General features: G+C 43.3%; 1 protein-coding gene across 9 annotated transcripts in view; it reads right to left on the bottom strand.

Annotated features, from left to right (window-relative positions):
* LOC105204791 (synaptosomal-associated protein 25) overlaps nt 1-12616 on the bottom strand; it is a 46608-nt gene that overhangs the window by 13075 nt on the left and 20917 nt on the right. For 5 of the 9 annotated variants that reach the window (XM_039458547.1, XM_011173998.3, XM_011173995.3 and 2 more), the window contains exon 5: nt 248-365. In XM_039458547.1, the coding sequence (XP_039314481.1) occupies nt 248-365 (118 nt within the window). Of the gene's footprint in view, nt 1-247; nt 366-5476; nt 5526-7730; nt 7780-12616 lie in introns of all 9 variants that reach the window. The other 4 variants (XM_011173999.3, XM_011173996.3, XM_039458550.1 and 1 more) reach the window with 2 other exon arrangements.

The following is a 12616-nucleotide window of genomic DNA, read 5'->3' as shown; positions in this document are numbered from 1 at the left end:
ATCCTTTGATCAATGGCTTCAATTATTCGACTCACCTTCGAAATTAAATCTCGTAAATATGGATGAGGCGTGTTAAATTTATCTTAAAACGCACGTGCGGTCTAATAGTGCAGTTTATTAATAGTAAACTTAATGAGACGGTGAAGTATGTAGATAATTTTTTTTTTCAATTTTTTTTTCTTTTTTAAGGAAGGAAAGAGCACAAAAAGGAAAGAGGAAAGAGACGCTATAATAAGTAATGTCGTACTTGTTACAGGGAAGAACGCAAAGGCCGCAGCACTTCTCCATTCCGGTGAGATTCTTCTCGGCCTCTTTCATGTCGGCATTAATCTGGTCCATGCCCTCCTCGATTCGGTCCAGCTGTTCTGTTTTGTTTCACAGGAATGTAACGTTAGTTGGCTGGCGGATTCTCGCTCGCGTAGACTCGAAGGGGAAAGGGCAACCACGCGAGATAGATCGTTACCTCTAATTAGAAGCCATAGCGAACGCTCTACAAAAGCGAGCTAAACTAAACTTGGAAGAGCGTCTGCGACACCCTCTATTGGCGAAGAATGTTCTACGTGATAAATAATCAAGCCTTTGTAAAATAAAAAAAAGGAAAGCTTTAACCCCTCGCGGTTCAGGCTTCGATTTTAATTTTAAAATAAGTTATTAAATTAATATATTCATTTCTTTTAGATTTAGTTTCATCATTTCGATGTTAATTTATAATGCAATGCTAATTTCCGGGATTTGTGATTTATACATATTTTTCCATTGCAAGAAATTAATTTAATTTAATGCAAACATGATTACGAAAGTAAAGCCGCTGCCGCCGCCAAGAGTTAAAGCTCGACACGTACAGCTTCAAGCAGCTCAAAAACTCATGGGAATCTTTACGCGAACATAAACAACCTAATGTGATCAAGCGACCATCGGTTAAGGGAGCGAACGAAAGCGCGGGTACATTGCCCAATCCTCTTTCGCCGTCTAATTTAATCTTCTCCGAGAGATAAGCGACGGTTCGCCAGAACCCTCGTCCGAAGGAAAGGGGCGATCCTTTTTTTTTCAACCTTCCGAATTTCCGTTCGTCACGTTCCTCATCTCCGTCCGCATCCCGAATTACAAAATTCAATGAGAGACGAGAATTCCGCCGTTCTCCGCGAGAACGCGGCGTAAAAATTTAATAAACGTTTTCACGTTCGATTATTCTCGGATTTTTCACGCTTTTAAACAATTCATTCGCGAGAACGCAGGTGCCCTTTTCCTTCTCCATTCAAGCGATTGCGTATTCGATTTCGTATACTAACATCGGGAGATCAATCGAGCGGAGGTCGACGATATATCTGTGCAATAGGATTCATTAGCGAATGCTGGAGTCACTCACTCGAAAAACAGTGTAACGATATACGAGTGGGCGATTACAAGAGTCAACAAAATACTCGTGTACTTTTTTTACCTTACCGTGGGCGCTCGTGAAATGTTACAATTGTAAAAAAAAAAAATAAAGATCAGTATTTTATTTTGAAACACTAAAAATGCATTTTATACACAGAAAAAAAATTAATATCAAATCCACAATTAATTATTTCATACAATTGAAAGAATTTATAATTTTAAACAAACAATTTTGTTTCTTCAGATAAGTAAATTATATCTATTTAAGATTATCAAATTCTTTCAAAAAGATTTTATATTCTTGCTTATGTACGAAGCAATGAATTGTTGATTCGATACCAATTCTTTTTTCTGTGTATTTAAGATGCGAAAAAGCACGCGGGAGTTGTTATCGTCGTAAAATCAAAGAGGACGACGTAAGAGACTGCGACGAGAATTTGAACGAAATGTTTCTTTCTACGCTATTACGTAGAACATCAATCTTTTTTCACGGTAGAAAAGATGCGACAAGCGCATCGTTCACCGAGCGCCATCATTTCAGGATAAGGGTTGTTCGCGAGCGAGGGAAAACATCCGCTCGATGGAGCTCCCGGACTCTGCACAAAGTGGAGTGCAACGAAAGCGCGAATTGCATTTAAGCGAAGAGTTTCCTTGCTCGACGTTCCTGCATCGGGCGAGTTGCTCTGTTATGTGCTTAGAGAATATGTGCGGTGAGTTGCTTCCTCACTTGATGGGTGGTGGAACTTTCAACTAAGTGTACAAGGTGTCCCGAAAGCTCTCGTCTAACTGCGCGTCGATCAGAGTGACGTTCACGAAAATTGAACGAATACAGTAATTCGCGAGTGTTGTAGATGAATTTCGAGCGAAATGCCGAGCGCAACCCCGATAACTCGGGGGAAGCAATTTGCATCTCGGCTAACGCGAGGAAGCCATTCCTTCACCTCGTTTCAGAAAAATATTTCGATGACGGACGAAACTCTTATTTCCACAGTCGCATCTTAATAATCTTTTTACATTGAAATTAATTTCTGATAAAACTCTACGTAGAAATTTCTCTTTTTTTGGAACGAAACACGCGAACCACTCGCGTCGTAACAACTTAATTCGTCACGGGCTGTTGAAAGAAATTGAGGGACTGCTTGCTGGACAAGTGCGAGTTAGCACACTAAAAGAAAGTTCTTTTTATGTTCAAAATAACATCATTTCCTTGATTTAAATAAATATTAATTAGTACAAAACAATTTATTTTTACACTTAATAAATATCTTTTTAAATTAAGGAAATGATGTTAAAATAAATATATTTACTTCAACATAAAGAAATGATTTCTTCAGTGTAATTAAACCAGCCGAATGATTGACGAGAGGAGTTTCAAGACACCCTGTAGTGCCTACGGATTTGTCAGCTACAGTATACAGTGGACACGAATTTGCCTAAAAAGACAGCTCTATAGACGCGCGTAGGAGTATACGCATTCTCGGCTAACATGTGTAAGCGATATCCTTGTAACACGAGTATACAGCGGGTGTCCGGATTTTTTGGCCGGTGACGATACACGCTCGGCTAAAAAGCGGGGGCCGGATTCGCGGCTGTTCGCTTTGCGTCTTACCGTGTTATCCCCGGCCTCTTATCTCGACGACGAAGGGAAATCGCGAAGGCGAAGAACCGCGAAATCACTCCGCGTCGTGTAATGTGTGCGAACGCGGTTACACGCGTCGTGTTGGGATGCTACGCGGATGCTGTGACACCGTGTCATATATGAAACGTCTCGAACACGTCTGTTGTCCGCTTGTTCTGTCTTTCTTCTGTTTCTTGTAAAGGTCCGCGTTTGCGTCGCACGATTTTTGTTTAAAAAAATTTACAAAAAAAAAAGTGCAATCCCTTGCCTACGTACATAAGCAATCGGCACAAAAGTGCAAATTTACCGGGGAGTTGATTTGATCCTATACGTATATTCTGCATGTGACTAAATATTGGTTAATAAATTATTGCAATCACTAAACGCAAATTAAATTCAATCTAGTTATTTATTATTTATTATCCTTTTACATATTAATTTCGTTAACTAGTCGTCTGATTTACAAAAATAAATCCAATGTATTAAAATATACTACTTCAAATGCATCGAGACTAGAGAATCGATTAATAAGCAATGATTTATTGTGCATTTATAGACGTTGGAATTGAAATAAATTATTCTTTCACATACCTCGTAAAAATTTTATATTTGCAAAAAATATTCTATCTGATGATATTCGCGCCTCCTTTATCCAACTTGGAAAGATTATACTTTTTTTCTGCTCTTTTCTACTTTATTCATTATCTTAGTTCGTTTCTCAAAGTCCTAGTAGACTAGTTATCTCTCTTTTTTTAAATATTAAAATATAATGCGTATCGACGTATATCCAAAAATCATGCGACATGTAACAAACCCTGAGGGAGCTCGAGCAAAAATCTCGAAGATGCGGACGGAAGGGACGAGGGTCGAGAACGACTTGAGAAAACCGGAAGGACGAGGGATGTACGGAGAAGGGTACGGCGGAAAGTTAAGTATCGTAACGACAGTATTAGTACGTATAGTGTGGAAGAGAAAGTAAGTATACGCATAGACAGCAGTGGCGAAGCCCGAGAAAAGCCGAAGAAAGAAGGGGCGGAAAGAAGGGCGGAAGAGAACCAAAGAAGCGCGCGTGGAAGTCAGAGAGTTAGCCGAAAAGAAATAAAAGGGAAAAGAAAAACGTGGAGCGCCGCGCTTGAGCGGCGAGGGCGAAATGTAAGTGAACGGTATAACGATGGTCTGAGTGCGTCGCTAAAGATACTATGTAACACTACTGAGTTAGAGTATGTACAGTATCATATCGTTTCTTTTTTTTTTTAAATAAAACAGGAGCGTAGCGATAAAATGAAAACTGTGAGAGTGAAACAAAGGGGGCCTTCAACACTTCTTCTGACATTTAATTTTTTGACATGAGAGATTATGCTGGAATATTTTTTTTCTCTTTCTGGCCCAAAGTGTACCGGCTACACTCCTGACTGATTTGGGTAGAGCAGCAGTGTCTCGATGATGCACACGCGTCACGAGTGTCGCGTGTCATTGTCGCCCCAGCGGAAGGGGGCACGCGAGTAACGGGGCCCCGGTTCTGTCGTCGGCAGATTCTCCGAGTGTCCGATTAATAATTCCGCGTTCAATCTAAATTATTCGGCCGATTGTCACGCGATTACAACACTCGCAGATAGCATCGCGAGAGGGGAGAAAAAAAAATGATTTACAAGAGAGACCCGGAGCGCTCCAGCTCGGGATCAATGGCCCGTATCAGTGGAAATCGAGAAGTTAGAAAATGAGGCAGGCAATAAAATGATAACGGATGACGAGATGCGAGATGCCGCTTCTTTCAGGCGCGGCTCTGATCTTTTCAAAGTACGGGAAATCGACTTCAAACTGCCTCGGAATCGGAATCCTGCCACCGGTCCCCTTCCCCCGGGGGGCAATCTGTACGCAGGACGGAAATACGCGGCAATATTTCAGAGCGACGGTCATGAGCAGATGCCGTGAGGGGGCGGAGAGATGCACGTGCAGGAAAATGATACTTCCGTTTATTAGCGAGCTATCGCCCGCAATTGCCGCATATATACGCTCGCGAGATATCGCCGCGTATTTTAATCGCGCACGACGGATAAGAATAGTATTCCCTTAGCCTCCGCGATATAAAACGCAAGAGCGTTTCGAAAATAAACAACCGAATGAAATAAAAAAAAAATGGACGATGTCTCGGCGTTATCGTCGGGATGTGCGAAACATCCTTTTGCCGAGGCAAAGGGGCGATTTATTGAAATTTTTTCGGAAAATATTCGGGACTCTGGACGAAGCGCGAGTACTGTTCTTATCCGCGGTGCGCACCGGTACGTGTGCGCACGCTGTAAAATGTTGATATTTCTATGTAGCCGGTTTGTCGCTTCCAGTGTCGGCCGGGACCGCGGCGTGGGCGGCGGCGAGGACCGCGCACGCCTGAGTCCCCTTCGTGACATCCTTCCGGATATACTTTCTCTTTCCTCTCGCGCAAAACTCTCTATTTGTTTGTGTTAGAGGCTAGAGTTGGCTTACCGCCTTGCTCGTCCAGCATTACGAGGGATTTCATCCCGACCTCGTGGCTCTAAACAGGCAACCGACAGGCAATCAGGCGGCGTGTTAAACATTGAGGAAAAGTTAATCGCCGTCGGGACGCTCCCTCGCCTCGCTCCGCGGTGATCCTCAACGCCACCCCCGTCCCTCGAGAAAAGTGAAAAAAATCTCCCCCCCCCCTACCCTGTTCGCGGGGATGAAAGACAATGACGAGAAAGAGACAGAGATGAGAATGTCGGAGCGGCGAGAGGGCGCGGACGACGAGTTTTTCGGCCTCAGCTAATTAAAGTCTATAATGCGTATCAGAGAGGAGGATGGATGGACGAGGGTGGATGACGACGTGACGTTTGCCGGCGAACGCTGGCACATTGGCAAAAATGAGGTTCAACGATGACGTGAGAGGAGAAGGACGGGGGGAGAGAAAGGGATCGTAGGAATGAGGGGAAAGAGTTTCATCCCATCACTTTCTTTCCCAATTAAGTTTAGGAGGGTTGGATGAACGAAGACGACGGAATCACGCTTTACGCTAGGTATAATTACTGGTAATTAATTTGTTAAGATCTGAAAAAGGACGAGATGGCGACGCGTAGATCCTCGCACTCCTATGGATAACGAGCATTCGATGGAAAGTCCCTGGTAATTAATGGAAAATGCGTAGGTACCGCGTTAATTAGTTTTCCCGCGGATCACGGGCAACTGAATGGAAAATTCGATGAATGGGACGCATGAAAGAGAGAGAGAAAGAGAGAGACAAACAGACAGAGAGCGATATACTTTGAACACTCGAGAGTAAGGGATGAGAGATGAGACAAAAATAGGAACCTGCGCAATTTTCCACAACGAGAGAGTGATCTCATGAACGCCGATAATCTTTCGCACTCATATGTGACGTCCGCGTATTTACACAAGTGCAATGAAACATTCCTACGAATAAATGAACACGCTATTTGTAAAACTTGTACGATGTGCGTGAAGACAAAAAATTCTAGGAATGTTCAATACGTAAAAATTAATAATTTTTTTTTTAAATTATAATTGACGATACTCTGATCGAGCAGATACATACATTTCGAGCAGCTTCTAGGAAAGAACAGTACAATCGCTTATTCTGTATATTTCAAAAAGAATCGAACGTTACATAAAGAATAAGTCTCTTCAATACTTCGATATACGCCCTCCGATATACTGCGAGCGAAGAATATCGGATTTTTGAGTGCGAACGATTCCGCGAATTAATGACGCACCTCGGAGAGGTAAATGGACACCAGAGCACAGAGCAAAGCTAGAGAGGAAGTGGCTAAGGCGAAGAGAGACAGAGACAGAGAGAGAGAGAGAGAGAGAGAGAGAGAGAGAGAGAGAGAGGTAGAAGTTCAGAAAGAGGTGAAAGGATAACGGAATACACCCGCTCAACGAGTGTCCCGCGCAATAGACATCGATTATAGAGCATCATGCCGCTGAAAGATACTGGAGATTAACGGTATCGGGGATTGGGGGTCAAGATCGGGGGTAGCGAAGTGGGATTTCGTCGGGTGTCCTAAATAAACCTAGGTGGGAGCCTAAGAGCGACAAGCGTCGCTGAAGTGGACGTCGGACGACGTCGTCGATCCTTCGACCCATCCGCTGACGACGCGAGAGGGCCTGATGACAGCGAATGGGTCAATTGTCACGGATCACCCTTCGGCGAAGGAGAGAATCGACTCTCACGGTTGATTTTCGCGTATCTGTCCTGTCCGTCAATTTAGGCTCATCGACAGTTGTATAATCCGCAAGAGATTACATAAAAAAAAAAAAATCACTAATTAATAAAAAAAAATGAGATTTTTTTTCAAGCACAGATACTGGTATCCCATTCTCTTTACGCAACAAGAATCTGAAACATTTCCGAGTGATTCTTCGGTCGACCGTTCGCAGTCGATTCTTCATTTCACGCGACTCTATCGGGATTCCGGTAATCACGCATCGGAAGCACGCCCTTCCCGAAAGGGAGCACAAATTGATAGGTAATGAAGGGCGCCCTTCGCTTCGCGCCTTTTCGCTTTTCCCATCGGCTTTTTTCCCCTTTCTCCGCTTGTTACACGTTATACCTTTTTTTTTTAAATATAACGTATATCGACGTTCTGTACTCGTCGAACTATCGCATCGCTCGCTCGTTCTTCGCAGGATAGAGACAGAGACAGAGAGAGAGAAACAAAGAGAAAGACAGTGACTTATTGGTGTTTACTGGGAGACTGCTTACCGCCTTGGTGGTCTAACATCGTCAGAGTGTTCGCTCCGATCTCCTCGCTCTACGACAGGTTCGAAGGTGCCACACATTAATGGAAACGAAAGAATCGTTTTTCTCAGTGGATGCGTGCGAGAATTAACTGCGGAACAAAGTCACAGACAAGAAAGCAACAAAACCGCACGGGCACGTCCCCCGAAAGCGACGATTTCTGCGCGAACAAAACAAAAGCGTTATCGTCTCAAAAATAATACAATTATCAAGTATGGTTTGTCGCAACTTTGTTGCAAGTTGCAATTATTAATCGTAAAAAAAAAAAATAAATACCTGGAAAATCGCGCTCCTCGAACAGAACGTGCCGAGCGTAACGAATAAATAATAATATGTCCAAATTAAACAAATAAATAAATAATAAATAATAATAATAACAATAATAATAATGTTAAAAATAAGGTAAGTAAGAAGGTTAATAAGAACGATGATAACCGAAATGAAGACCCACAGGCAGCTCGTGATGTCAATGTCTCTGAGATATTATATGTACATGACCCTAATCGCAACGATGTAACCATAATCGCTCACCCACCTCTTCACAGGCCGATTGCAGTCATGCAGTTATTATAGCGCTATTAAGAAAATTATTTGTTTTTGCATTAATAAAACGGAACTTCCTAAGAGAAACGGAGAGCGACTAGCGACTCGAGTAACTCCAATTCTCGAAAAACGCCCGATTCAAAAATCGAGGCTCGCACCGAACTATCCCAATTTCTCAATCATCAATTTTTATTGAAGCTACCTCGTATTACGATCGCGATCAATCAGCCACGACTGCAACCGGTTTCTGTATTTACGCTAGGAATTATAGAAGGAACAAAGAGAGAGAGAGAGAGAGAGAGAAAGAGAGAGAGAGAGAGAAAAAGATAACGGCAATGACGGACACGACGTCGACGATATTAAGAGTAATGTCGACTGATGACGAGACGATCTAATGGAGCGTAAATGGACGAGATGCGTCGGCGACGTTGATAGATATAGAGAGACAAAGAGAAAGATATTGATTATCGGCGACGCCGCCTTCGGAAAGGCTTTCTCCGCGTGGATAAGAAAAATAGGGGTGAAAATTATTAGACTAAATCAGTAAAGCAGTTTTTACTCTTTGCTTATTTCCCCGAGATAAAGTAATCCTCCAGGATGATCCCTCGAGGGGAATGGCGAGCTTATAAAAGCGAGAAAGCGATTGCAGGGAACTTGAAGACGTTTTTTCGGGTTATTCTAATAATTTTCATCCTTCCTCGTGACCTTTTCAATATGATGACGACCGATAACGATAGTAATAAGACGTATCTCAAGAGACGTATCTCATCACCGTCGCCGGTGCGTCTCTTGAGAGTCCGACGTGTTTTTAGGCGAATACGCGCTAGTTGGCCAGGATAATGACGATGACACGTCGACAACGATGATGCTGACGACGATGACGACGAAGACGACGAAGACGATGAAGACGACGACGACGACGACGACGAAGACGACGACGATGATGATGATGGCGATGGTCACCGCTAATTACTCTCGCCGTGCTAATCGTGATTAGCGCGATTGGCGCGATCGCTCCGAACGGAGTTTTATTCTCTGCGACGTTTCGCTTTCTCGTTAATCTACTTCGTTCCGAGCTCTCAATTGAACGACCGATTCTCGATTCTCACACACAAACGTAATAATTATATAACAGTACATATAGTATATAGCCCTTCCTGGTAACATGTATATACACCGCGCACATTACATTTCGGCCAGCGATTCGAAGTCAAAGCGGGAACAGTATCTACTTTGGTAAGACGACGGCCGACAGAGAGCAGTTGCACGTTCGACGCATAGATTGCAAAAAGAGCGAGAAAAGAAAAAATAAGGAGAGATAGAGAAAGAGAGAAACGAAAGGACAGGCAGGCAGGCAGAAAGAGAGGAAGAGAGTGAGAGAAAAGATATCTGGTTCAAAAGAGAGGAGAGGAATAAAACAAGTTACGACAGAGAGACAGACAGATATATCTACTGTCACAAAGCGCTTACGAGAGTTACGGGGGTATATACTTTCTCGATATGTACACTAGATAGACAAATACATGTTAATATGTACATACATAAAGAGATATATATGTATGTAGTTATACGTAAATCAAAAATATATTTTATACACGTAGACTGAAAGCGACACAGCTGTAAGCTTCGCGAGTGGCTACAGTATACAGTGTGTACGGTAAAAAGATTAAGTACACAGTCCAGAGAATTACAACGTGTATCTTTGTGGAGTGTGGATCGATCGGGCTAATTGCGACACGAGCGCGACATCGCGACACTTTCAATGATTAACGAGGCAGATGACGAAAGTGATGCTGAAATCAATATTAGCTCACAATTCGCTTTACGGCGACCAGAAATCACTTTATGGTAAATCGATCGCTCAATTAATGACAGCAATTGCCGGTCGAGAATCACGACAACGGTGATTATGGTTTCGCGTATTAACAATATTATCTCGGCTATTAATTTGCCCCGTCGCGCGCGGGAGCAAGTCGGCTGTGTGTAAATTACAGTTATTTACTTACTAGAAATTCTACTCAATTATCATCAATGAAATATAATAACATGTGATTATCGCGAAACCTGGTCGCGATGCCTAATTCGTGGGACCGTCCCAATTATTCCGATACGTCCCGTACACGAAAGCAGGCGCGATAATAGCAGATTCGACTCGGGTGAGAGTGTGCTTGGCACGCTTCTATCAAATTTTACCACAGCCGCGAAAGGGGGAAAATTCGAAGGCATGGCAAGACCAATCCCACCACAGTCAGATGCCATTATTGTACTTCGCTGCACACGAACGACGCATGTCTAGCGTGTTGCCTAGATGGAAGAGAGAGTATTCGACAAGTCCTCTACTCAGAGAGGGACAGAGAGAGAGAGAGAGAGAGACAAAAACTGAACGCGAAATGAAGAGAGTGAGTGTATGAGTGTGTAATCGGTTTACACAGAAAAAAAGTCGGAAAAACGAAAAACTAAAATACGATCACGATCGAATACATCATCCTAACAGCTGTACACGAGAGCAGTCCGATCTCGTTAAGCGGTTCCTACAATCGGTCCAACAGTCTGCGCGACAATGAAAAAAAAAAAAATTATAATTAATTACAGTGACCCAATTGACGTAGAAGATCCAAAAATTGATACCAAGCCAAAGTTACGTATTAAAAGACGAGGGCTGCCTAATATTGACAAATAAATGAGAAAAATATCGATAATCGATATCGACGTGAGGTTGACGCAACGGTTTATTTGTGCAATGGCGACGTCCGTTTGCGCAATCCGCGCAGATTGTTGGATCGTGCACGAGCCGTCTCGCGTCAACGCGTTGCAACGCTGGCAAGTAGCGGCGGCGATAGTAGCAGCAGCAGCAGCAGCAGCAACAGTAGCGGCAGCGGCAGCAGCAGCGATGACTGATTCATTGCTGAAGGCCCATTTTCACGTCATGTATATATTGTGGCCGGCCAATGTATGTTGTGAAAATTGTCTCTATATAACGTCAGATTTTTCGTAATGTCGCAGTGGTGACACATGTGGTGACGTGGTACAGAGTAAAAACGGGCCTGAATAGTTCACGTCGTGGTTGAACGAGCTGCGCGCGTCGGGTCGCGAGGGAAAAACGTTAAAATTGAACGAAACCGTAAACGAGACCCTTTCGATTTCAGTCAGAAGTAGCAGATGGTATTGCACGTGGGAAAGGATCGAGTCTTGATTTTTTTTTTTTACAAATGGCTGTTAAAAAGAAAATAACAAAAATACTTTTTGAATATTTAACGAATTCGATGAGTTCAATGAAAATTTTCCTGAACGACCCAAGGCGCGATCTAGACGTAGTGTAATGGTACAAGTAGTAACGTTAGTAATATCAGCAGTATCAGTGGTGTCAGTGATGGCGATGGTGTGGTAATCAGTATTAGTAATCGTAGTAGATCCGGCAGTAATGGTATACAACTTGCGATTGTGCAGTGGCAGTTGGCTGTCGATCTCCCTAATCGATTTTGCTAATCGGATGCGAAACGATCTTCATTGTTGATATCCTATTATGTTGCAAGGACGATCTCCGCGAGTCATCTCCGTCTAAACCCTCTTTAGATATGTGTAATGGCGATTAAGGGAGCGGGCAAAGCTAAAGCGAAACCAACCGTCGACCCGCCGTTAAAGAAGCGCGGCGCATTAAAATCGTTAAACCGCGTCAAAGCGTCAAAGGTAATTCCAGGCGCGCGTTAAACCGAGCTTGTAGATTAATCGATATTTTGGAGACCAGAGTCTAGAATTAGACTCCACTCTCGCGTGTATAACAGACGCCTCCGCGTCCGAGCCTTCGAGTGAGAAATCCGATCTCCATGAGGAGTTGCTCATTCGGACTTTGCCTACAGATGTTTGCTCGCGCCGTTGGCGAAACAGATCGTACGTTCCGCGACAATCTCGCATACCGCTTCCGCCGATTTTACCCATGCGAACGTTTGCCAAATTGGAACGCGTTAAATATCCGGCGCATGCACATCGATCGTAATTAACTGGAGGGGAGGGAGGTGGTTGTTCAAGGGTGACGAGCTCATATCCAAAATACCTCGGGCCCCGACAGGAGTGAGCGTATTAACAGAATAATTTCCGTTTCGTTAATAGCCCTAACCGTCTCGAGCGTTGACTCTCGAGATCGCTGCGTTAACTCTTTCGATTGCTTCTTGGAAACAAAAAAAAAATTGTCCCGCTCGCTTAGAAAATTTAACATCGAGTAGAATTTATAGAGAAAGAGTGTTCTGCGCTAGGATCTTTGTATCAAGAGACCTCGTGTGCACGACCGGAAGAGTCGGTGTTTAATAATC

The sequence above is a fragment of the Solenopsis invicta genome, chromosome 16, assembly GCF_016802725.1.
Source record: "Solenopsis invicta isolate M01_SB chromosome 16, UNIL_Sinv_3.0, whole genome shotgun sequence".
Classification (NCBI taxonomy): Eukaryota; Metazoa; Arthropoda; class Insecta; order Hymenoptera; family Formicidae; genus Solenopsis; species Solenopsis invicta.
Note: the sequence above shows the minus strand (reverse complement) of the source record. Positions and strands in the feature narration are given on the sequence as shown.